We start from the raw sequence: 25,312 nt of genomic DNA, 5'->3' as shown, positions 1-25,312 counted from the left end.
TGCTGGTAGCTCCCGGGCTACAGGTTGGAGACCCCTGCTCTGTTATGCTCTGTTATGTTGTTTCCTCATCAGAAACATGCCTGGACTTGTTTTGTCTCATTCACACAAACCCTACATATTAAGGAGTTCTTCTCTCAAACAGAAAATTCCCTGTTCCACCTTGTGATGTCATATATGTCGTAGTACGGGAAGTGCTCCACTGGGTTTTTAAGCTCCACACATCTTCACTAGATTCGTTTGTATGAGTTAAGATGTGAAATTGCCAAACTCTTCAAAGCAAATGGTAAAAGGTAGTTGTTAAAATGAAAGCTACCGCTTCACATCATCATTGCAAGGTGGATCAGAGCATTTTCATCTTTGGATATGTAGACAGACTAATAATAAAGGGTGATTCATACACGTATGAATGGAACAAAATACAAATCTAGGTATGTTTTCGAGAAGGTAACAACATTATAACATGGCTTAAAGCTTACAAGTGTCAATTTTGCTTAATATGGGACCTTTGTAAATTTTCCTTGTATGGCAGAGCATATGGGAGACGCCTTGGATCCTCCTCCCCAGCACCAAAAGGGAAACATGAGCTGATAAGTCTGGTGATATGTGGAGTGGTTTGTTATGCTAGCTAACAGCTCCCTGCTCTTCTCCCCTCATCCATTATTTATGGAGCTGGCGGCGCTACACAGTGGTACTTCCTGCCCAGGTTCTGTAAGGATTGTGCTGAACCACAGTCATGTTTGTATGTGTGACATGTGTGACAATGTCGAATTTATGTAGAAATGTAAAAATAACTCATAACTGACCCAACAGTCAATAACTACTTTGTATGGGTAATGACTGCATGTGGACACTGGGTGGTGCTCTTGTTTAGTGGATGATACTAAGGCTTTACAAATTATGTTAATATGCAGAAATGTATTCCTTATTAGGCAATATTTTCATTATTATTATTGTTCAACCATCTTTTGTAATTCATTCTAAAATCTCATTATTGCAGAATGGCTATATATTGCGTCTTGGATATTGCTCACCAAGCCCCTAAACAACTACTCATCTTCATTATACATGTCGTTAAATTGCCCATTGATGTGTGAGCTAGCAGCTTGCTTGTTTTGGCTCTGGTCCTTTCAATTAGGACTGAGCAATTTTGGGGAAAGATCTAATCATTTCTGATGGCAATTGTGACTAGATGTGTTATTTATATTTTTATCTCAACATTCAGTTCACAGTGCATAGTTTCCATACTTGGAGAATACTGACTGAAATGGAAACTAATAAGAATCTCCCGCATTTCTGAATATGTTTATAGTGTTTTAAACTATGAGGCTGGCAGATTTTATAGGACCAGATGGAGTGTAGATATATTTTGTTGACATAAATTGCAGCTTTTTGGGTATTGTAACAGTTCAAAATGTGATAATTGTAAAATATTGCAGTTACACAAGATATGTCCCACTTCATAATCAAAGTAGCTAAAATATTAATTATGCTTAATGCCATCTTTGTATAATATTCCCTTTACTTCAACATTGTTAAGCCTGTCACTAAATAAGGATAGGAGTTTGGGAGTGGTCGTCGCTACTCGCCTATTAAATGTTCTACCATTTATATCCAGCAGATGGCACTCCTCCCTCACAGAATACAGTGGACATGCTGCTCCTCTCAATGTGACACTCATCCTTCCAAAATCTGCGCTGAGCCCCACCCAAAATTATGTTTGCCTAAATCTTGCCAAGAAGAAATAAAATGCTGTAGTAAACCAAGCTCATAATTGTAACAGGTTTTTAAATTTAGGTTAGCGACCACCTGGGCAATGTTATGTACCAAATGTTCTGAAGTGGGCGTGTCAGTCAGAAGGTCAGTGGAGTGATGGCGGTGTGGAGCTGGTTTAGTACAGGAGAAATGGGTTTGGGAGGCAGATGTCCCCTGAGATGTGTGCCGCTTGGACTGACGGAAGTGAGTCAACACGTCCTCCTTAATGACTTTCCGTACACATCCTGGGACCACTGTAGAGGACCCTCAAGGGCAGGGCACGGACACTCCAGGCAAAGTGTTCCAACTGGGGCAAAGTCAAACCACATGGCAGCTCTAAAGATGCTTATGACATTTGGAGATAATGTATAACGTAGCACTGTGCAGTTAATCAAATTTTGACCAAGATTGAGATTGAGAGTCAGTTAATAGTCAGTGATCAGTTTGGTGCTTAATCCAGAGGTCTACAGGCAATCCTCAGAGTAAATTAATGTGCTTTGGAGTACAGAGGGCAAAAAAAAAATATTTTGTTAAAATGAAATGAAAATTAAAAGTTTGGGTAAATTTATGTTCAGGAAACTTGTATTAAGAGACATTTTATTTGATTTTAATCGGTCAGAGGGATTTTGGTTATATTGACAACTGGAAGATACTTCGGGTGTTAATATTGCACAAATTTGACACAGTTCTAAATTCGGTTGAAGTGAATTCTCCAGTTATCCCTTTTCTTCCAGATTTTCTTGTGGAATTTTTGTAGTTTTATTTATCTAGAAGATGCTCTCACTGTTATTTCAGTTATTCCGATAGTATTTTGTTGACTGTGTAGCTCCACACTCAATCTTATGTTGAGAATGTTTAAATCATGATTTTACTGCACAGTCAGTGTTTTTATTTCTGCTGGTATCGAGTCTTGAAGTATTGCTCTTAACGTCTCTGCATTGCTCTTTAGTTCAGTGAAGCCTGCATTTTAGCTGACTCTTGTTGTATGTGCCTGTTGCCATGGTTTCCAACTTTGATCAGGTGCTGTCCAAAGAGAAGAGCTTATGCGTGGATCGAGGCGCGCCCCCTTTCATCCCCGCTCTGATCTGCTTTCCCTCTTCTCCTAGTGACACATCGCACCTAGATGCTAAATAACTGGACAACTTGTTAAAAAAGATATTTTAAACCACTCCAGCTGATGGCATATCTAATATCGGTAGGATTTCATGACGGTTTGCACTTGGAGGTGAACTTGATGTTTACCCAGCGATAGGGGCGTGGCTATCTACTTCACCCCACAACCACATGACAGATCCACCCCCCTTCCCTCGTATATCCTTAAGCTATTTGAGTCAGCTGTGTAGTTATAGTAGTATCAGGGGTCACAGTTACACATGACAGCCCCCCACTTGGGAAGAACCGAGCACCCCCACTTTTTTTATATTATCAAAGTGGGCCAGTGTCTGCGATCTCCAGCGGGTCCAGCCCTGGTCGAGTGGGCTAATGCGATGTGGCATGTCACCCGGGAAATGTAGGTCAAGTTTAAAGCTGCCTTCTGTGGCCACCCCCCAACGCAGTCTGACTACCTACACAGTACACACACTCCCCCTTCTCTGTCAAAATACTCACCTGTACTACTAGATTTGAGCTCCTTCGCATATCCTAATCTCAGTTTTAACCCAAAGACCTACATTTCATTTATTATTACAGATTGAACCACTCCGCAGCCCCGGCCCATCCCCCCCTTCCGCACCTCCAGGCGGGCGCTCTCCACGGCTAAACCCACGTGATGATTCAGAGAGCGGGGAGGGGGAGAGGGAAGGGCCAGAGGAGGAGGAGGAGGAGGAGGCGGCAGAGGAGGGCGTTGTTTTCACTGCCATAGTAAAGCGCCCAGGCACGTGGATCCTCATGCTGCAGCCCTGCGTAGTGGAATGTCAGCACTACTACCACTACACCTACTAGGATAAACCCCCCTCCCCACTCTGAGCGCACCGCCCCTCGCTCTAGCCAGCCATCAGCGGCCGCCGTACTTAGTAGGACAGTGCCGCAGTGCTGGGTTTCAGCTGTGGCCTGCTTCCTTATTGGTGAGATGGAGGGAGAAGGGGGAGAGGGAGGGAGAGGGGAGGGAGAGATTGGAGATGCCAAAAGGTAGTGCCATGCAGGGGTCAGACTGCTGCATGGGTGTGGTAGTTTTAAGGAGGCTGCAAGTACATCATTTAAGTTAAAACAAAAACATCGAACAGTTACTAATAACAGCTCTTCCAAATAATAACTTTTACATTTTTTTTTGTTAATGTATTTATTACAGTTGGTATAATCCTTTTTTAAATATGAATTGCTGAGCTATCCAAAATATAGTCTTAAAGTAATTGGCAGCAGATTTAAAATGGTCTTTTCCAGTTCACTTCCCTCGTTCCTAATCCGCTGCTTTTTCGGCACATTACCTCATCTATTCAAATATGCATGTGTTTCAAGTCCTACTACTACTACAACAAATACTACTACTGTACTCCTCTCTACTCATCCCCGAGCTGTCCTCTGATTGGCCGGAGCAATGTTTTCAATGGCACAAAATTTTTTTCGACTCCATGGATACAGCGAGGAGTTGGGTAGACTGCGCTCAGCCAATGGGAGGGCTGCGCGCTCTCCTGGTTGTCAGATTCTGCCCCTGGCCCTAGAAGCAGCCCTCCCCTCCCTCTCTCCCTCCCTCTTTCTCTCCCTCTCTCCCCATGCACGCGATGTCTCTGTGGGGGGGTTCAAAACAACAACACTCTCCTGCCTGGGACATGTCAGCACCTCTAGTGGACAGTTTGGGAGGGGCGACTTTCAATCCCCAATTTACGCCTCTGATATACAAATCCTACTACACTATCACTAAGCAACCAGTCATAGTAACTCATGTGGGCTCACTAGATAACTAAATGGAGCAGGACTGTCATAAGAAGTGTATTGAAGATGAGACAACCTTGTGTAATCTGTTTATGTAATCCCAGTTAGGAGCTTGACCTCAAAATCGATAGCATGAAAAATTCACTGTACATGGTATATAAATTATGAATGAATAGTATGTCTTTTTAAATGATTTTTACTCATTTAAAAACCCAGTGTGCTCAGCTAATTACAAGGGGTAAGGTGTTTAGATTAGATACAAAATGTATTTTTTAAATTTTGATTTATAGACTCACACATTTGGTATGTGGAGTTATTTTTACAAAAAAAAAAAAATAAATCAATAACTTCATTGTGGGACTTGAATGTTTTCCAAGTTTCATAACATAGTCTCTCAAATCATGAAACTTTATGATCTTAAATTTAAATTTCTGGTGTACTCCAAATCATAAATTTAGCAACCACACCTACAAAAACCCAGTTTTTGACCTTATTTAGACGCACCCAGGGGAGCATTTGTTCCACTGAAACGACACTGAATTCTTGCAGCGCCACTTGCATTTCCCCACTCTGTTGATAGGTGGCGCTAGAGGTCCAGAGGAGGCCCAGCTCTAGTGGGCACTGCCCCTACATCCAGCAGGGCGAGGTTACCATGGGCGCCACAGAGGCAGGATCAGGTGCCGCTCAGAGACATGCAGGGAGGGGCAGGCACACACACACACGCACACACTAGTACACACACACACATACGCACACATTCAGGTCACATTAGCACAGGGCACGAGATGAGAGGCTGCCAGGTGGGGGTGCAGGTTGTACCACTCACAGCATTCACTTTAACAAAGTCCACTAGCCTCAAACTCCACACCCAAAACATCATAGTGGTAAATTAAGGATGGAACAAGATCTCGTGCCACAAGATAAAAATAAGATTGTGCACACATCTGCGAAATTATCTTGTGAGACTTTTTTCCCATAGGTTTACGTTTGGCTCCATTTAAAAAAAAAAAAAAAAAAAAAAAAAAAAAAAGCACTGGTGAGTGGCAAAAAATCTAAATAATAAATGTTGTGGCCAAAATTATGAAATGAACTGTGTCATTTATTAAAATTCAATCAACATCTTGTCTTGTTTCATGTCTGGCCTATCTCGAAGTAACTGTCTTCTCCTTCACATTTTGGTAAAATTTTCGAATGAAAATAAGTTTATATTGTGGTAAAGCTACATTACTGTATAGTGTATTTTAGGTGCCAGCAAATCTTTGACCTCCAAGTAACTGCCCCTCAGTCTTTTCCTAGAAAGTGATCTTAAACACTGCAGGAAAAAAGATGTCAATTCATCAGTATCATCTGAGCAGAATAAGGACATGACCCACTGCGACGCTCACATATTGCTCTAGCATGTCCTCCCTCCCTGTGCTGATGCGCATCTCATACATTTTAAACCTGCCTCACCAGTGCTGAGTGTGTACTTTGCTGTCGCAGTACTAGTAGCCCCCCACTAGCCTGTGTCATCCCTCACCTGCCACTCGCATCACCTGACATCTGCCTGCCCAGGTCTGCTTCCGTCACTGTTCGGCGGGGGTGCTCCTGCCACATCCGCCCCGTCACAGAGGGTTAGGTCTGTGCTGCTGATGACGCCTGTTACTTGTGTCCACTGTTACAAAGTGGAGCAGAGTGAAGACTTGACATATGCCTGACCTGGGTTTCTCAGAAGGACGCTTTCATACTTTCTAGGAGTTGAAGTCAAGGAGGCTTAATTTAGAAAGGGTACATCATATGCACTTTAAGTACTAGTACACAGTGATATGGACACCCCCAAGGTATGGCAGCTGAGTTGATGTCGGGTATCAGGTTGTGCTTTCTAGTTATTCTTTGTGCAGCCTCAAAGAATGACCTACTGCTTGGTTTGTTTTTAGCAACCTTTATTAGGTTTTTGGTCTTTTGGACATTCATTGATATGATGATACAGTTTCACTGAAAGAGATTTAGCAGCTCATATGAACGCGCAAAGTCCAGAAGCAAGGAAGTGCTCTCATATATGCAGAGGTCAAGCATAACATTGAGTTTAGTCCACTGTACCATCAGCACCTTTAAAATTGTAACTTCAGTAATGACAAGAGCCCAGGCTTTACTATCTCTTATGTATATGTATATATATTTTCAGGGCATTTGATTTCCACCTCAAAGGAAGCCCAAAAATCTGACTAACTGACCATACCCACAATAGTACTGGGCAGTAGTAGTTGTTAAATGCATTTGAGCTGAACATTATTTCTCTTCTACATCTGGCAAAGTTAGTGCAATATGTAGTATAGGGCTTAACAATATTTTGCAAAACTACTAATAGCTTCTGGAGTAATAATCTGTATCGCAAGAAAATTAATATATCCGTTTTACAATAGTGTCCAGTGTCTGGAAAGTAAAATGGACACAAGGCAGATTGTATTAATTTGGGTTTGTCTTGGTTTTGTCTTTAGTGTTTATTTTGATCCAGTTTTTCTTGTAAAAGAAGGTATGTGTCTTATGAATGATTTTTACTCATTTCAAATTTTAAAACTTTAGAAACTTTATAATCTTCTTAAATTAAAAAATCTTGTGTGCTCTAAATCATACATTTAGATTCACATCCACAAATACCCCAGTTAAAAACCTGATTTGGACACACTCAGGCGATAGAGGACCAGAGGAGACCCCGCTCTAGTGGGCACTGCCCTCGTCTAGCAGGGCAAGATTAACTGAACTTATTGTGCCAAAAAGTATATTAAAATATTGCATCTATTTGTCATGCAGTGCAGTCCTAATGTAGTGTGCATTTTGTTATTGTTTCCCTAACCCTTGAGAATTACTGGATTGGCCTATCTGTATGTCAACAAATTATTTCGCTGTGGCCTTGTCTTTTATAGCTCCTGCAGTAATAATGAGCCCCTGTTACTGTCACAACTGCTCTATGTACTTACATTACAATGACTTGTTAAATATTAATACAATCTTCAGGTCATATTACCACTGAGCTTTATTGCACATCTGGAAAAACAGACCTGTGCTCAGACATTCAAGTTAATTCAACTGTTTTTCTTATAGCAGATAACAATATTTCGAGTCTGTGGTTTAAGAAAAAAAGCTTGTAAATGATTTCTGGGAAGCGAGTTAGTAAACCATAAAGGGTTAAACAGATTTGGTTATATTTGTATCATACCTTTTGCTTTGCTCTTTGTTGTGACATCTGGTTGTAGTGGGCACAAACACGAGGGGGTCTTTGGGGAGCGCTGGTCTGTGAGCGGTGGGCACATCTGGGGCAGAGTCACAGGGTTCACTGGGAGCACTCAACCACAGCAGTCTGCGGAGTTACCCCTGTCATGCAACGCCCTCATGAAAATTTTAGGATATGGATCAGCCCCTTACTGTACGCTGAATTAACTACTGAACATTGCACGATAGGGTCAGAAAAGGCTACTGGCTTCATAGTGCAATGCCCAAATAGTCACCAAAGGGAAAAGTGACAATTTACCAAAAAACTTGAATAATTTATGAAATTATACAAATATAGTGGTAAGTGAATAACTCTAGTAATTAAATTGTTCAGTTTTAGAGGTGGACCATGTAACATTTCTGGTGGAGTGTCCTCAACCTTATTGTCTCCATGAAGACAATGAAGATTAGGGCTGGAATTTTTGTACCTCAAACAACAAAATTGTACGTTAGAAAAATTGTAATTTGACATGCCCGAAATGTTCTCCAGTATGGCGTTAATATCATCTTAGTTACATGATGCATCTTTAGGATTGATAATTTTGTTCACAGATTTAAAAACAATTGAGATATTATCACTGTAAAATTTTCATTTCAAATAGTTATGTTAATTGCTTCATATTCAACACTTATAAAATAAACTGGATTGTGTTTAACTTAATTTTGCATTCAATATATTGACTTGACTGACTATGGCTTCCTTCTCAGTTTAGTTTGAGTATTTTTTCAGGTTGAGCTTTTTTCCCTTTTTATTGATTCAACTCTTCCCCTTACATCCACAGGTAGCAGAACATGGGGAACCTCCTGAAAGTTTTGACGTGCACAGATCTGGCGCAGGAGCCCAATTTCTTCCTGGACTTCGAGAGTGAGTGCTGCCCCATTTCCTCTTCCGATATCGATCAACTCAATCTCTCTCTTAATGACATTATAAACTCTGAACTGAAGTCTTACCCGACCTCTCTTATCTTCCACACTGTGATCCTTCCCAGAGGCAAGCCAATCAAATACCACTAAAGCCTCTCCAGTTTCCATCAACCCATCTCTTCAATATCGGAGTGTGTGGAGAATTTCAATCGGGCACCGCCAGTACCCCTCCTCTGTCTATAAAGTTCAGTACTGTATTGCCTAGGGCTCCATAGAATTCTCTGTAGCATTTTGACACTTGGCAAACCCGCTATACCCCAAACCTTTAGATAGAACAAACCAAAAATGACTCACATACCCACTTTTATATTGTAGCTTTTCTATATTTTAAATTCATTTAGTATTTTGCGTAGACCCAGTGGCATGCATTAAAAATACATCTCGAATTAAAAATGCATGGGCGTCGATATGAGCCATTGCAGGTATTTTTTGCAGAGCAGTCGGAGCTTCTAACCCGTTTCAAACTTGGCACACCGAAGTTGCTTCAGGTGTTAGATTTTTTTTGGCAATTTTTCCTGCCAAAATCTCTCCCAAAACAGTTCAAAAACTAGCCAGAATACAATGCATAGTAGGGTCTTATCTTACTCCATTTGTCAGAAAGGGGGTGGTATCCAAACTAAATAGAAAGCGCTAGAAAGATGAGATTACAGCGCAAAGAAACATTACCATAATTGGAAGTAGCATATTCAATTTTCATACTCAGAGCTCAAAGGATTTTAATAGATTTCCTCGACATGTCTTTTCGGACTATATGTTGATTAAAGATTAGATGTGAATCGGATCTGCCCTACTGACCTTGTTGTGTTGTGTTTTTTGTTGTTTTTTTCAATCAGATGCCCAGCCCACAGATGCTGAGCGCAATGTGTGGGAGCAGGTGGATGTAGTGCTCAAAGATGCCAAGGGGATCCTGGATGAGCTGCAGGCGTACAAGGGGGCGGGTCAGGAGATCAGAGAGGTAACGCAACCTCTGACCAAAATGGGACATAATGGTTTTTACCAAGGTTGAACACAATATTACAATTCCTTTGCTACAACATTAAATAGATTATATTATACTATATTATGTTTCATGTTATATATGTTGTTTCCTCATCAACATCTCTTTTGAAATTATAACATAACAAGAATCAATTTTGTGCAATATAGGATGTTAAAATTATACTATATCTTTATCACAAAGTTTAATATAAATATAAAGTGGTAGAACTAAATGCATAGCTATTAGGGGTGATGATATTCAAATCTCTCAATAAGATATTGTCATGGTATGAACCTCACGGTACGATATTTATTGCGATATCATGGGAAAGCTCATGATATGGTGGGGAGGCTCATGATTAGGAATGTAACAATATCCAAATCTCTGGGTATGATATTTATTACGATATTTTGTGGAGGCAAAACTGTTAATGCGCTACTTTTTCCTCTTCAAATGCCTTGACAAGACTTAATCCAAAGAATTAATACTTAAAAGTGCTTAGAACTGTTATTTCAAAAGGATCATGGTCTGTGTAGTTCGCTCTGTTTTTTTTGTTTGTTTTTTTCCCCTTGGCTATTGCTGCACCATAACTCTTAATTTAAGCAAAGAGACTTGTGATTCGATATATTGTGATGGTCCACGATATTATTGTGAGATCATTGACGATACGATATCACGATATTTCAGTTATTGTTACATCCCTAATAGCTAAGGTACTTGCATTGTAATTACTCATGAAAATGGGCTATTCTAAAGTTATTCTAATCCAAAAACATTCATTTTGTCATCTTTTGTACATTAACTTGGGTTTTAAAGACAATACAGTAGGAGATGCATTTACCTTTGTGTCATGTTTCAGCTTGTAGCTGCAAGCCATCATCTAACCCACAGTTACATGTACATGAAAAAAATGTCTGATTGAGCTTTGAAAATATATTCCTGAAATGCTTCTGATTGGAGCTTTAAAATATTACTGTTCATTTTTGAGCATAAAGTCTTTTAAATTGGTATTGTTGTACAGATTCCACTTCATCTCTATCTCACACTCTCCTGTGCGTCTCCTTATCTCATACCTACTACACACTTTCCATGTCCTTTCAGTACATCACTGCATCCGTACATCTCCTCTTTAGTCTTTCTCTAGACCGGTCTGTCTGTGTTCTGTCTTCCAATCTCACGACTCCTCCTGCACCTGTCCAACCATCCCATTTTAGTTTTCAAAATATCAAACGTGAATTATTCCTCTGATGTACTCCTTAAAACGACAGATTTGAAAAATTGCAAAAATGTTGTTAGCATTATTATACATAACATGGCTATCAAATATTACATGTTTTCTCCTATTGTGGCACCTTTAGTTGTTCTACTGCACATAAAGGGCAGTATTGGCTTTGAAGAGTCTAAAGTGGTGCCAATCATTTGTAAAAACTGGGTCGTACCACTTTGATTCCTCGTCAAGCCCAGTGTCTACTCCTGGAACTGTCTCCCGATGGTTGCATAATGATGACATCCCTTCTGCTCATCCTTCACTCTTCACATAAACATGGTCTTATGAAAACACTAATGAGTAAACTTCTATGTGGAGGAAATTGTATTGTGGCCCTTGTTAAACCCAAGCAATAACTCTCCAATTAGAAAGTGATTTTGTTTTATTAAAAATGTTGATTATTTTTCTGTTCTCAGGCCATACAGAATCCGAATGATGAGGCGTTACAAGAGCAGGCATGGGCCGCGGTGGTGCCACTGGTGGGGAAACTGAAAAAGTTCTACGAGTTCTCGCAAAGATTAGGTGAGTTTGGGCTGTGTCTGTTCTGCCAATAAAGAGGACTACAGTGAAACCGGTCTAATCTATAGCACTATCTACAGTCTGATTATTGGCAATATGATGTTCTCGTCCTTTATGTAAACGCCGACATAGCCTCCATACATGACCTTAATTGTTTGATGTGCATCTGTGATATTGAGCGCTGAGCTGCAAAAGTCAGCAGACAGACGCCACATACACATTACATACCATTATATAAGTAGATCCCCCCCCTCCCTCCGCTGCATTGCTTGCGTTGCTCTGTGCATTGACCTGTCTGTAGGATGAGGTCACATTTGTTTAATTAGCGTAGATGGGGGTGGGGCTGTAGGCTTACTGTCTCTGATCTTCTTATGACCTCGTGTTTGGGGGGGCTGGGGGTGTGAGGCTCAAGTCTGCCGCGCCTGGACGCTTATAATCCCAGTGGCGCTAAAACAAGGTAGTCAATGGATGGCGGCGCTCCTCTGTGTTACATAATGAGAGTGAAGTAGGTCAGTGCTGCCAAGCCGAGGCTCTGGGCCTGTGCCTGGACTCAGGCTCCAGAGCTGTGATGGCTCCTCTGTCCCTGTCATGTCTGATCTGTGGATAAGGCTTCTGGGCAGGGCTATGGGGGGGACTGAACGTAACCTAAAGACCTAAAGAAGGTGTGACTGCCAGCAGCTTATGTAATCGGCTTTGTACACAATATTCTATATACTTTTCTTTTTCTTCTGAACGGGACTGAACTGAAATACTCTGAAACACTAGTTTTCACAAAGTAAAAAGTGAATAATTTTAATATCTCTGTCATCTGTTGAGCCTATGAGGTCTCCTTCGCTCTGCTCCCCTCCACAGTGACCTCCTGGCCACAGTGTACCCTGTGTGTGTGAGACTTGATGAGAGGGGACATGTCTCTGCCCCACCCAGCCCTCTCCTTAGCGCACCCAATGGCTCACTCATTCAGCCTCATGGCTACTCCCTTTTACTTTAGTTTTGACCGAGGTGATGCAAACATGCTCCTCTAAGGACAGTCCTAATCAGGCTTCAGTACAAATGCTGCCTAAGCAGATGGGAGTCATTATTGAATGGCAAACGTGCTCAATTTACAGTAGTGCAGAGCCAGCTCTGTGTGTCTGAAATGCCTGATTATCCTCTGTGAGCACTGTCCATGGTGAGCTCTCTCCTCTGCTCCTCGAACTGTTTATAAGTGGAGAATATGAAAAGTTGTATAAATCTTCCTGAAAAGCCTAGCCTCATACATCAGATGTGCAGCAGTTATGTCATTTGTGATGCCTCTTTTGTGTGTCTAGACTGTTTCTGAGCACTGTCTGCATCTATAAATACAACCTCCCTGTGGGCACCAGAGGCGCTCACGTTTTCTTTAAACTGTTTGGACCAGACATCTTAGTCCTTTAATATAAATTCTTTGGAGCCTGTTCAGAGCATTTGGTTTCATTATGTCCCCATTTCCCTGTCTCTTCTCCTCATGCATGTTTAATTACAGATGTATAGGCATGCACAGTGGGTTCATGACGACACAGGCCTGTATTTACTTACTGTCAAAACAATGAGTCTAATCCTGCTTGAATCAAATCCTGCCCCCCTGCCCCCTCCACTCTATGCCAATGAGATAATTAGTCCCATGTCTGTTGTATGTGTTCCCCTGCCCTCCAGACTGGCACTGGGCCCTGGGCAGTCTGGGCACCGCAGCAGCTCCATTCTGTGTGTGCCTAATGGAGATGCCTGCACTCCCTCTGCACTCTTCACATGTTAGGCTGCAATGGCCTCATTGAATCGGCCTTTATTCAACCTCAATCAGGCCATAATGTACTGAGCAGTGAAGCAGGCCTACTGACATGAAATGATGAACCAAGTTTGCACTTTTTCAGATTATTGACTCATTTATTCATGTTAAATTGACTCACTTGGAGGGTTTGAGGGGTTGCGGGATATTATCACCTAACCACTTAAATTGAATACATTCTATATCTAACATGCACTCCTGCAGAACTAAAACTGCTTACTGCAATTACAGCTTATGGAATGACTCTAGCTGCCATATCAAGGACACAAACACAAGTTGTTTTTAGTAGTGCAATCTGGCAACCCAAACCAATAAGCTCATTCAGCTTTCAGGATAATGACTTGTGAACCTAAACAAAACAACATAATTTTCATCCACATTGTTTTCATTCAAATCAATATTGGATTTGACCGTGCATACATTGTATCTGGGGGCACTTTGGTAATACGCTTATGAAAAATTTTATGAAATTACCTTTTGTCTATATGGCTTTTCAGGCCACAATGCTTAGAAAATATACAGTAGTATGCAGAACTTCTTTTAACTAGCTATTGATTTTATAATACATTTCCGCTTAATTCCCTTTTTCCCTGAGTGATATTCATTAATAAATTGTCTTTCTCGTGATCAGCTCCTTCACTGATATATTAAGGTTTTCTAAAATGCAGAGTAGTGCTGATACACCCCATTCTTCTACATAAAAGCATTTTTCCTCTGACTTACGACCTCTGTGTTCTCAATTTCCATCCCGACAGAACGCTGCACCATCACTTGTTGTTAACTGGCCTCCACATCTTTCCCATATAAATTGTGCACATAATGTATGACTTTTCACTCCTGCCTCATATATTTCCCCTCCCGTGCAGAGGCGGCGCTGCATAGTCTCCTGGGAGCTCTGACCAGTGAGACCTACAATGACCCCACTCAGCACTTGGAGAGGGAGCAGGCCCTGGCCAAGCAGTTCGCCGAAATCCTCCACTTCACCCTGCGCTTTGATGAACTCAAAGTAAGTCTGGTTTATAACAATAATAGCTGACAAATGAAAAAATGTTAATTGTGATTTATTTGATTCATCTTAGTTAGATTTTAAATATGAACAGCAATTTCATACAAGAATGTCATGCATTCAGAACATTAACTGCTAAATGGTCAGATTTTGATATAGCGCTTGTCTACCTTCAAGGCACTCAAAGCACTTTACAGCAAGGAACCACTCATCTATTCACACAAACATTCAGACAACAATGTATGCAAGATGGGTCAAGTGTATTGCCCAACTGAGCTACTGTCGCCCAAGAGGGTAGTTGTCAGGATATGCTAATTACAGCCATTCCAATTGTAATTTGTATTCAAATGTGATATATCCTGCTCTTGCCTCCTTGTGTCTCCCAAAAGTCAAGATTTCAAATGGTGACTCTGACACCAACTAGTCATTGTAGTGACCAGAGAAGTCACTCATCTGCCCCACATTGATTTTTGAGTGGTCTGTGATTCTTAGCAGCTGCAAGTCAGTACAGGAGACGTAATTGATTATTATCTGCTGTTTGAAATATGATCAGTGTCAAAATCAGACAAGAATTTATTCCTGCAAACTATTAATGTGCTTTTGTGGTATGATAAAATAAAAAGGCATGCATAAAGTAAGGTGTTTAAAAATAGACCTTGAAGTCATTTGAAGTGTTGTCTAGGAAAAAAGGGCTGTGCTTTCCAAAATAGTGTTTTTTACCCAAAAGTAAGTTTTGAATTTAATTTAAAATGTGAAACTATTATGCATTTTTGTGAAGATTAGATCTGCAGTTTTTTTATTTGTTTGTTCTTTTTAATAAAACACTGCCTCAATTGATTTAGAATTTTCTCCTTATCTGAATATTAGGGAAACTAGTAACAGGGCACAGAGCAGTCTGTTAGAACATTAAATGGAAAAAAACTAAATACACAAAATATTCCATGATCTTGTTCATTCTAGCTAAATCAATGTCTCCCAGTGTCAGTAGAAAAAAAGAGTGTAAACTAGACACACTTCACCACGAACTGCAAAGGATCAGACTTGTGCAACCCAGAAAGCTCCATCCCGGGTGACGCTCGAACGCCCGTTGTCAAAATCATGATCACGCAAGACACTGACTGAACTTCTTTTTGCACCCCCAAATTTTTTCAAACTTCCCCTGGGGGTATTTTGCCTCAACAAAGTCCCAATTAGCTGCTCTTACCCAGACTGGCACGATAACTCCAGCGAATTAGGGGATGTGAGGTGCCATGCCAGTCCTATTCATCCCTCTTTACACTAGTTTATGGGGCTTCTGACCTACTTAAAGAGTGTGTGACATCTCTCCCAAAACTAGTCCATGTTCTGCAGAGGGAGCAGTGGACACAGACCGCACACCAGTCCATTGTGGCGGGATTACCAAACTGTCTGTTTGACTCGGGCTGTGACAGGATCCAGTGGGATTGTGGGTAATTAGCCTCATGATGAGCTGTCACTGGTGGGCATGTTGAAAAGATGCTAGTTTGGCTCCACACTAAAAATGGATTCATAATTTGTATTAATTTGCACTTAGCAGACTCCAATGCAATCCAGTTTGGGGGAAAATGTTTAAGTGATTGACTGACTTAATGGCACCATATAGGGTATTGTATTGCATGCTAAATGATATGATGAGAAGTCATTTTAGCCTTTTCTCTATTTCCCATTGGTTCTCAACCTCATTTTCTTTTCTTGCTAAAAGTCAATGTAGATTCACAATACAAAATTCTAGTATTTGGATTTCTGCAAAACGACCTTAAACTGCAATTACTGACTACACTTCCATTTACCATAGTAAGCAATAAGAGTTTTTGGTAATACATTGCAATTGCAGCAGATATTCATGCTAGGGCTAAAGAATTTAAAAAAAAGTGTTTTTTTTTCTCAAAAGCATTGCAATTGCCATTAGATTTGTGATATTTATTATAATAGGATTCTGTTCAAAGTTCATATTTTACTTATGTGTCTTCAAGAATTGACAAAAAGACAAGTAACTAATACAAGAATCACATTTCAGAACATGTTTGCACAGATCCATACTACAGGGTTAAAATTTTTTTGCAGAATTAAAGAAGATATTTTGTTGGGGAAATTATGATTCATAAAAAAATTACAGCTTTTGCGATTTGCTAACTGCGCCCATTCAAACTGCATTTTTTATTTGATCGCTATTAATCTTACGGCCCTAATTCATGCCTTTTAAAAAGCATGGACAAAGGTTTGGTTCATTATGAAGAAATTTAGGAGTTCTAATCTCAAACTGTACCTTGGTAATACAGAAAAAACTACCGCTATATGACATCACAAGGTTGAACAGAGTATTTTGAGCAATAATGAGTAATAATAAACAGTTACTCAGACATGTCTGAATAAAACAAAACACAACTCCAGATATCTTTTTGAGGAGGTAATTGTAACATGGTTTTAAGATCACAAGAATTGTGTAATATAGGACCTTTTAATTAATGGGTTAGGAGATGGGGGTATTGCTTTTCTATTAACCAGTGTTACCAGGTCTAACACTGTAACTAAATGATTCCTGACAGGTAGACGTCAGCGTGGGAGTATGCAGACCCCCCTCCTGTAAATCTATAAGTATAATGATATCCCTGTTCTTGTCCTGACCTGAGCCCCAGAGCCATACTTGTGCCCTGTTGGTTAATACATCCTGTGACAGCCATTACATGTTCGATCCTGAGTGCTTGTGTCCCACCAAAGGGGGTTCCCCGTCTCTTACTGTTTTCAATTAAGACGTGTTATTTCTGTTCATTTTTACAGATGACAAATCCTGCTATTCAGAATGACTTCAGCTACTACAGGAGAACGCTCAGTCGGATGAGGATCAACAATGTACCGGTAAGAATTGCTAGTTTTATTTTATTAGCAAAAATGTGTCCTAATTTTGTTGCAATGCAAAAATTTCAATCCCTATTTCAATACTAAGGAATAGACTTGATACTCGATACCACAATGACACTATCAGAACTATCGTTCTAGCAGATTCCATAGTGGTCCATGGGCGTATATCAGTCTATGTGCTCTTATACTTGTTCTGATACAGCTCAAGATCGTTCTAAAGCTATTCAGAAACAGTTCATTTCTGCCTGTGAATGTGACTTTCTTTTTTAGTGTTGGTGACTTTTTTTTTTTTTTTTAGGATCGATCCCAGCTCAAATGAGTATTTAGTTTCATTACTAGTTTTAATATCGAAATCAATACTTCTGAAAATCCTACTCCTTTCCAATGGTTTTGTACAAGGTTTTAATTTGCTAAATTGTAAATATGGACTCAAAAATGAATCTCGTTTTGTACTAATGGTTTTTAGAAGTTATTATGGAAATACTGAAGTCGGTGCGCTTTCATTATTTCAGTAAGAAGCAGTTTCCATTTGGCTAATCTGTGTTTAACGTCTAATTAAAACCAAATATGTTGTGAAATTGCATGCCGCTTTCTCTCCAGTAGCAGGTCTCACTGTTATGAGACGATCTTATGGCCTCAGATCCTCCCTGTGCATCCATGCAGCCAGCCTCTTATGTAACATGGAACGCTGCTAAGAATAGACCTGTGCATTACAAATCCTGGAGCTCTACATGGCCACGGTCTGATTTAGTATGATCTCTAATGTGGATTTTATTTTAAATGAATGCTCTTGACTATATTAGAAATGTGCGTCACAATGAATGAGTGATGACTGACGTATGAAGCAGGCTGTAGTCATCCAGAAATCAAATCTGATGAATGAAATTTCAAAAGTGAAGGGCATTATATGAATTATTTAATACATAATGATATAATATGTAATGTTTTTTAAGTCAGTAATATAAGTTATGAATGTTCTAAATTGCATATAACAACCCTAACAAAGTACTGAGTGAAACAGTGTCTAAATGTAAATGCCATGGACCGATTTACTAACCCTGTGCAATAACATTTGCTCAGGTGGGCATGACACTTCACCCATCTTCCCTCTTTATGAATGTGCTGGGGGAGGTTGAAATGGCTGTAAGATGGCTAGATAATAGTCAGTCAACCAAAGGGCGCTATGGCTATGGAGACTGAACAAAAATGCAGTCTTTAGCAAGCTTTTGTCATAATTACTATATTGAATTATGAAGATGGCACAATAGTTTTTAGGGGTCAGTATTTATCATCAATACTTTTTTATTTAGAACTTTTTTGTCATTTTTCTGTACAACTATACAATTTGAGCTGTAGAGGATTGAATAAATAACTTTTATGACCAAACCAGCTACTAATTAGTGTTTCATTCTGCTTTTTATTTATTTATTGCAGCTTCGATTTTTATTTTTTTTCCCTACCCTATTGTACATTTAGAATAGTCTGTCCTTGGGTTCTAGTGTTAGTGGCATAAATTAGTTTCAGTATTATCGTCTGTTTTCTTCACCAAAATGCCTTACGTCAAAATTTCATATCGTGACAGAACTACTTTTAAACGTTCATAAATGCACTGCACAATGTTTGAGATTGGTTTAAATTCTTTAGAAGTAGCACAACCCACATGTGTTTAATATTTAGCCATTGCTCGAGTCAGTTGCACTACTTTTGCAGACACATTTATTTGCTGTACTGTCTCCGTAGATGCGTGCCAACTTCCATTACGATAAAACACAGTTGTTTTGTACCAGAATCCCTAACACTCCTTACTTTATAGTCTTATTGTTCAAAGTATTGTTCTCTCAGGTACCTCTGCTCCTATCAGATCCACTTCTCCAAGGATGCAGGGCACACTTTTTTGGCCTAAACTGTCTGATAGAGTTTGTATACACTCTGAATGCAGTGACACTCCCCTTCCCTGGCCCGTCTGTGGGGAGGTATTACTCTTAACTACACCATTAGCTAAATAGGCCTAGGCAGTCATTAGGACGTGTCACCGTGGAGACGCATCCAGACTCCTCCAGCCTGGCGCGCAGATGAAACGCTCCCGTCCCGCTGTAAACAGACTTTGAGCGCCATGTCATCATTTGTTAAAACATGAATTGCTTGAACGTTTTTAGGGGGTTATTCTTATTCTGTCAGTGTTCTCATGAAAACAAAGATGTGTTATTAAAATCTGTAGACGAATATAGCACAGTTCTTTGAAAGGTGTTTTCAGTGGTGAATCTGAAAATGAGATGCTGCTGCTGTTGGGAAGTGTGTTTCTTTATAAAAACAAATAATTACCAAATAAACTAATTTACTCTTTTTGCAGTATATTTTTTTCAGTCCAGGGTGTGGGTGTGTGTGTGTGTGTGTAAATGTTTGCAAGTGTAACTTATGCATGTCAGCAACACACCCCTGCAGTTAGAGAGATGGTGCATGTAATGTATGCTAATTGGGCTGTAAAAACACACATAGCAAACTCCCATTAATGCAAGCACATGGAGAAAAATACAGTTTGTACTGTATATAATGGGACTTATCAATATAAGAGCTTATTTGTACAGCCTTATTTTCTGCTTAAAGGGCCCATATTAGGCTATTTTCTGATCTGTTATAATGTTTTGTTTTGTTTTGTTTTATTACCATGTTTGAAGGTTGCATTCTTGTTCATATTTAGACTGTGTTCTTCTCTCAAATGGAAAACACTCTGTTTCACCTCATGATGTCATGTGGTAATAAAGAAAGTGCTCCACTGTGTTTTTAAACTCTACACACTTTCACCAGAATCATTTGGATGATTTCAGCCCTGGAATTGTCAATGTCTACTGAATTAAAGGCAACTGTTAACCTACTGCCTCGTGACATCACAAGGTGGAACAGCATTCTGAGATCTAGACAAATAATGCAAGGTTACTCGAGGTGTGAATCAAACAAAAGACAACTCCAAGTGTGTTTCTGATACAGTAACTCTTCTAACATGTCTTAACTCTCACAAGAGACAATTTTACACGTAATATAAGACCTTGATGGAAGATGTAGTGCTTACTCTAGTACCTTTATGGTGAAGAAGTGGAACCTATTACAGTGGGAAATGATGTGTTCAAGAAAATAGTATAAGAAAATAGTAATGAATCAACCTGTTCAATACAATGTGAGATTATCACAAATTTCTTTTATTATCTTGACCCCCAAATCCAAGCCCCACTATAATCTGAACCATTTTATTCTTATTTTGGCTGTTGTGGAAGTTTTTGTCTGATTAATATTTAACACTCAACAAAATACTTTCAGTGGCTCAAATATTTGACTTTTCTTAGGCGGAAATTGAGAATGAGGTCAACAACGAGCTGGCCAATCGGATATCTCTGTTCTACGCCGATGCCACGCCCATGCTCAAGACCATGAGTGATGGCACCACCAAGTTTGTGTCTGAGGTATGTAACCACACAATATTAAAACACATGTATTTTATTCATTCATCATTGATCTTTCATTTTGTAAGCTTGATTTATGATCTTTTTGCTTTATAGAACAAGAACCTGCCTATTGAAAACACAACAGATGTCTTAAGCACAATGGCCAGTGTATGCAAAGTCATGTTGGAAACGCCGTAAGTGAACCTCTTTGGGAAGGTCATTTATTTGGCAACATGCTTTATTCTTTGCCAATAGTTATTGTTTTGTATTTTATTCTTCTAATTAGCTGCAGTGCATACAGCAATTTTTAAAGACCTCTTGTGCTTGTGTCTGTTATATAGTTATAATCTATGACATCCGTGGATCATTGTTATAATTTGGACATTTTAAATTGCAGAATTGATCTAAAACTGTTTAATAAATGAAACAAGTTAGCTGAATTCTGTGTTAGAAAACTGCGGTGCCCAATGAGAGCTCATGTCACTGTGAACGTCATCACAACAAAGGGTTGTGAAGTTGTGAGCACCACCTGTGGATGACTGCACATCATGCTAGCAAGCCCCAGATTTATAATTTTTTATTCATACCAAAATGACTACGTAAAGCTTCCAAATCCTATGCGTATCACAGATTAAGAAAAATAAATTGGAGAACAGAGTTGGTACTGAGCAGTGAGTGTGTAGTGGTGAAAACAGGAGTTGATCTGCAAAATGGCATCTTGAAAATAAATGATTTAAAGATTGCTCAGACACGTGCACGTCACTCCAAATACATTTGAGTGGCAGTAAATGGTGATGAGGAAATGAGGGACAACAACTAGAACATGGTTGAAAGCTCATGCATTCAATCATCAGTTAAATTATTTGTATTATCTGTTTATATATTTACTTAATCTATACATAAAGTAAGCCCTGTGCTTCATTGATGTACTGCAGGGAGTACCGGAGCCGATTCAGCAGTGAGGAGACTGTCTCCTTCTGTCTGCGGGTCATGGTGGGCGTCATTATACTGTACGACTACGTTCATCCGGTCGGAGCTTTCGCCAAGTCGTCCAAAATCGATGTGAGTCTGTTTAATCTAACCCCACCCCACATGTCCCTCACTGCCCTCTGACCTCCTCTTAATCTGGTTTATGCTGCACAGATGAAAGGCTGTATTAAAGTCCTCAGAGACCAGCCGCCCAACAGTGTGGAAGGCCTTCTCAACGCTCTCAGGTACACTCTTCTTTAGGCTGGATTCCATTATTAGGCATATAGTTTAAGGGAACTTTTATGGTAGAGGGTCCACCACCAGCTTTTCCTTCACTGATCTGTAATTACTTTGCTCAAAATGTTCCCCGTATGGCAATAAACTGGAGCATCTCTAAAAGCAAGTGGGTAACACCACCAGGTCAAATCACAGGTCAGATCTGTTTTTCAAGGGATTTATAAGCAGATAAACACCTGGAATTTAATAAATGCAAAATAAGTGTAATGCCATTAATGCCATTTAATGCCATACTGCGGAACATTCCAAGCAAAGCAACCTCCACAAAATAAGTTACAAGATGATTATTTTCTGTCACAGCAAATGAACCAAAATGATATACATTTTCTTTTTGCTGTTGTATCAAAAAGCGTTATTCTAGGGTAACAGTCTGGCTGATATGTTCACAATAGGGAGTTTGTAGACCCAATCCCTTATTTACTTAATATCAAAATCAGCGCTTTTATCTTGAATATTCAAGTGTCCCTCACCCTCAAAAAAAGATATATGAATACAACCTTGGCTTCTCCTTGGCTCTGGTGCACTGTAGACTGTAGGCAGACAGCTGTTAGAACGATAGGCCACACTCGGAGCGCTGTGTCTGGTGCTGTGAATCATCTTACACTGGGCACTGGGCTAGTGATGGGGTCAGCTGTGAGCCAGCACGTTTGGGCGTCAAAGCCTTTTCACATGGGACCATCACATGTGACACCCTGACCCACCCGTCCACTCACCCAAATGTGAGCTGGCTGTCCTGGCCCCTGCAGCTGCCCAGCCTGACAGGGCCAGCCTCATGTGTCTGTGCAAGTCTCATCGAGAGCGCACAGCAGGCAGGCTCTGTCAAAACACATGTGCTCACCCAAAAACTATATGCTGCGGAACTTTATATGATGGATACTTTTCTAAATTTTGTATGCTTTTAAAATGTACTGTAAAATGTAAAATGCTATGGTCATGAATATGGCCAAAATAAGGTCAGAATAACACATACACACAGTACCGCAGAGGCAAAAATATAAAAAACTAATTAATGAAATGTACACTATTGGTCAAATGTTTTAGAACACCCTAATTTTTTCCAATTTTTTTCATTGCAATTCAAATTGTGCAAGTCCAATGACAGTCCAATGACTGTCCAATGAGCACAGTCTCCAGACTTAAACCCCATTTAACTGGTTTGGGATGAACTGGACAGAAGAGTGAAAGCCAAGCAACCAACAAGTGCCACACATTTATGGGAACTTCTGCAACAGACTTGGGAAGAACTTTCTGAAGAATATTTGATTCTGTTGTAAAAAGAATGCCACGAGTGTGTTCAGCTGTTATATCTGCCAAAGGTGGATACTTTCATGAGTCAAAAGTTTAGAATACATTGTGGTCAACAGTAAACGGTAATCGGTAAAAACTAGAAAATGTGTGGTGTTCTAAAACTTTTGACCGGTAGTTGTCTTCAATAATATTTTACCTGATATAAGGTGGCAGATAAAAATAATATCTGGAAATATTTGTTTACTATCCTGGTAACCATATTTAAGCATATGTGAAATTACTGTAATATTACCCACACAGTTTATTACTTATTACATATTTATTCAATTTTCAGTGTCAATTTTTTCAGCTTTTTGGGGTGACTTTCTATGCCCAATATTAAAATTTTGCAATACAAAACTATTTAAGTGATATTTTGATGTATTGCCCAGTCTAAAATCATTTATTTTAATTTTGTATTTATTTGACCTCCATTAGCTTCGAAAGCACAGCTACTCTTCCGCTTTAATAAATGTTTAATAAAAAATAAATACACTTCTCCGCACAATAATGCTACTCTGTCAAATATTAGTACTGCATTTCCATTCATACATCACTGAGCTGGCCAGACATGCACAGTGTAACTTGGTACACAATCAGTAGTCTGCACCATCAGCACCCACTAAGTGACCATCTCATGTGCAGTATATTAATATTGTGTCACTGAAGAACATGCATATTAAAATAATGGTAATACATTTAATTTTACCATCGTACCATCTTCCTTTTCTTGAATCCTGTAAATTCTACCCATTTTTGGAGATAATAAGTATTTTACTATGAACATTTGGTGCCCTTGTCAGTGATATGCACGATCCAAAACACATTGTAATCCCATACAAGCATTAACTCCAGCCTTCTGAATCAAAGCTAGCATTGATTCCGAGTAAATTCACTGGGCGTCTGGCACACTACACACATTTGCCTGGAGCTGTATGTAAACGCGTGTGTTTAGCTATAGCATGTTGACTTCACGCAGGCTTTTTAATAGAACGTGCCTCTTCAGCTGAATTTCAATGAGGATATTAAGGGAACGAAAGACATCTCAAGACATTAACTACGACTGTGTGCTGATGCCGTGTTTATTATTGTCCCCACAGGTACACGACCAAGCATCTAAACGACGAATCCACCAACAAGACTATCAAGAGCATGCTGCAGTAGAAGTAAAAGTACTCATAGTAGTAGTAGTTGTAGTAGTTGCTGCCTGATGTACTACTGCTACCAGGGGAACGCCACTGTCCTGACTGATGTCGCTGCACAGAATGTCTTTTTGCTTTTTTTATTTAAATTTTTTTGTTACGGAGATAAAAAAGAAAAAATAATCATACTCCGCCCTGTTTTATATAATGCAAAATGCTACTGCCGTTATTCTAAAACGTCTTTTTCGGTGCCAAAAAGATGTTGCTGAGATGCTTTCCGTATACAGGCCACGCTAAGATGGCAGCTACCGTAAGCATCGTGGATCCTCTGGTGTTTTTAAATCTTTCCCTGTGTCAAGGGACAGGAGCGCTTTGACTTGAAAAATTAAAAAAGAGAGAGATATATAGAGAAGTATATATTATTTTCGTTATTTAAGATTACATCCTCTGCATGGTGATAATTTAAAAAAAACTCTGTTGAATTTGCTCAATTGTGCATTAAATGTTTTGTTATCGGAATGGTACTTCATCGACGTGAGATAAAGAGTACTGTTTTTATATTTTTTATAGTTTTTAATTTTGTGCGTATGTCTTTTTCATAGTTGTGTTGTATTGTTTTGATTTGAACTTTAAACTGTGATATGTGCAAATCAAAAAGTATCATTGGTAGTCTATATACTGTCAGTGTACAGTATGCTGAGGCTGGATAAATTAAAGGAGAACTCTTGTTTTCTACTCATGCTGTCCTGAATGTATTTATTTATTTATATATTTTGGTTTGATTCACTGACGCAGCCTTTTAGGAGCAGCGGGGAATTGTAAAGCAGTGCCTGGAAACCCTTCTCCAGATCTGGGACAGGTTCATAAACACGAGAAGGTAATTTGTGGATTAGAATACCGGAGAGCCCAAGGAAGACAGAGTACATGCTAGGGCTTTG

General features: G+C 39.6%; 1 protein-coding gene across 2 annotated transcripts in view; it reads left to right on the top strand.

Moving 5' to 3' along the window:
* fam49bb (family with sequence similarity 49 member Bb) overlaps positions 1-25,109 on the top strand; it is a 36,461-nt gene extending 11,352 nt beyond the window's left edge. For both annotated transcript variants that reach the window (XM_020935645.2, XM_020935646.2), the window contains 10 exons: positions 8,652-8,734; positions 9,627-9,748; positions 11,456-11,561; positions 14,226-14,365; positions 17,162-17,239; positions 20,581-20,697; positions 20,794-20,873; positions 21,615-21,741; positions 21,823-21,893; positions 24,333-25,109. In XM_020935645.2, the coding sequence (XP_020791304.1) occupies positions 8,662-8,734; positions 9,627-9,748; positions 11,456-11,561; positions 14,226-14,365; positions 17,162-17,239; positions 20,581-20,697; positions 20,794-20,873; positions 21,615-21,741; positions 21,823-21,893; positions 24,333-24,396 (978 nt within the window). In that variant the 5' untranslated portion in view covers positions 8,652-8,661 and the 3' untranslated portion in view covers positions 24,397-25,109. The remainder of the gene's footprint in view (positions 1-8,651; positions 8,735-9,626; positions 9,749-11,455; positions 11,562-14,225; positions 14,366-17,161; positions 17,240-20,580; positions 20,698-20,793; positions 20,874-21,614; positions 21,742-21,822; positions 21,894-24,332) is intronic.
* The last annotated feature ends 203 nt before the right edge of the window (positions 25,110-25,312 follow it).

The sequence above is a fragment of the Boleophthalmus pectinirostris genome, unplaced genomic scaffold (genome assembly GCF_026225935.1).
Source record: "Boleophthalmus pectinirostris isolate CB_2022bp ecotype Guang Dong unplaced genomic scaffold, ASM2622593v1 HiC_scaffold_15, whole genome shotgun sequence".
Taxonomy (NCBI): Eukaryota; Metazoa; Chordata; class Actinopteri; order Gobiiformes; family Gobiidae; genus Boleophthalmus; species Boleophthalmus pectinirostris.
The sequence above is the reverse complement of the archived record's forward strand: the minus strand, read 5'-3'. Positions and strand labels throughout refer to the sequence as shown.